Source organism: Chaetura pelagica, unplaced genomic scaffold (genome assembly GCF_000747805.2).
Source record: "Chaetura pelagica isolate M959 unplaced genomic scaffold, ChaPel_1.0 scaffold579, whole genome shotgun sequence".
NCBI classification, from domain to species: Eukaryota; Metazoa; Chordata; class Aves; order Apodiformes; family Apodidae; genus Chaetura; species Chaetura pelagica.
The window spans coordinates 28,950-30,515 of NW_009954422.1; the positions used below are offsets into that span (position 1 = coordinate 28,950).

The 1,566-nt window shown below is 65.5% G+C and overlaps 1 protein-coding gene across 1 annotated transcript; it reads left to right on the plus strand.

Moving 5' to 3' along the window:
- Positions 1–270: 270 nt before the first annotated feature.
- Positions 271–1,215, plus strand: LOC104394818 (splicing factor 3A subunit 2-like). The gene is made up of 3 exons (XM_010004457.1): positions 271–319; positions 426–635; positions 1,175–1,215. The coding sequence occupies exons 1-3, from the start codon at positions 271–273 to the stop codon at positions 1,213–1,215; spliced, it is 300 nt and encodes a 99-aa protein (XP_010002759.1).
- Positions 1,216–1,566: the final 351 nt, after the last annotated feature.

A 1,566-nucleotide genomic window follows, 5' to 3' on the forward strand; every position in this document is an offset into this window, starting at 1 on the left:
ATCCCAGCGAGAGGCTCCCCCCCCGCCCCCCCTCCAGCGTGGCCACAAGCAGGAGCTGGTGGTGGAAGGAGAATTTGGCAGGGAAGGAGCTCCTGCCCCCGGCACTGGGCTATTTTTGGCCCAGGATTTCCGGAGAAGCGCGTGGTTTCTCTGCCTGTGGTCCCACTGCCTGTGGTCCCCACCACATCCCTCCTCCTGAGGAAAGCCTGGACCCACTGCCTGAGTGTCACGGGGTTTTCCACCCATTGCCCAGCTCCTGGTGGCCTCCTGATGTCCCTTGACCCTGGTGAAGCTGGCTGCTCCTCAGCCCCTGCTCCAGGTAACGTGCCCTAAAACATGAGCCCTGCATTCCTGGTAGTGCCTGTCCCCCACACCCCTGGCCATAGTCCCCCCAGCTCCCAGGCATCACCCCTGCAACCCCCCAGGTATCATCACTGCAGCCCCTGAGCATCACCCCTGCAGCTCCCTGGGAATCATCCCTACAGCCCCCTGGGCATCATCCCCACAGTCCCCGGGGCATCACCCCAGCAGCCCTTGGGCATCACCCCTGCGGTTCCCCGGGCATCGTTCCTGCAGCCCCCCCAAGGCATCACCCCAGCGACCCTTGGGCATCATCCCCACAGCCCCTGGGCATGGTGCTAACAGCCCGTTGGGCATCGTTCCTCCAGCCCCCTGGGAATTGCTCCTGCAGCCCCCGGGCGTTGGCCCCAGCCCTGCCTCAGAGCCCTCCCCAGGCAGCAGCAGCAGCAGCAGCAGCAGCAGGGCAGGGCAGGGCAGGGGCAGGAGAGGAGGGGGGGGGTCCCTTCACCCTGCAGAGTACTGGCCAGGCACAGAGGATGCCCTTGTATTCCCCAGCACCCACTGCTGCTTGCACACAGACCTGCGGCCCCCGGGCGTTGGCCCCAGCCCTGCCTCAGAGCCCTCCCCCGGCAGCAGCAGCAGCAGCAGCAGCAGCAGGGCTGGGCTCTCACGCCGAGTGGCACTGCCAGCTCTTGCCTCTCTGGCACCACTTAGCCTCTCGCCCCAGGGTCCTCCATCATTCCCGGGCCTCTTTGGGTGACAGCAGCAGAGAGAGAGAGGGAGGCACAAAGCCAGAGGGACAGGAGGCTCCATGTCTGCCAAGTCCAGCCCCACAAGCCTAGCCTTGCTTCTCCCAGCTCCCCCCCTTTCCCAGGGCAATGTCCCAAGGCCACCACTGTCCAGGACCCAGGTTGATGCTGAGGTTAGTGTCCCACCGTGGGGACAGGAGCTTCACAGAGAGCTCAGTGCTGGGGGGTGCTCAGCACCGGCCACATCCCCCAAAGCAGGGGAGGAAGGGGAGGGTTGGTGGAGAGCAGGTGGGAAGATGGAGAAATGCAGCTCAGAGGGGAGGAGAGAGGAGGCAGAAGAAGGGGGTAAAGGGCTGAGGAAGGCCCCAGGTGGAGCACGTGGGGCACGGGGGTGTGGGCAAGTGCCTGGGGGATGTGGGGCTCGTGGACATCCTCTTGCAGCTCCAGGTCCCTGGGCTGCATCCTCCAGTGACACATGCTGAGCCCCTGGGGAAGTGGGGACATTCACCCCTGGGGG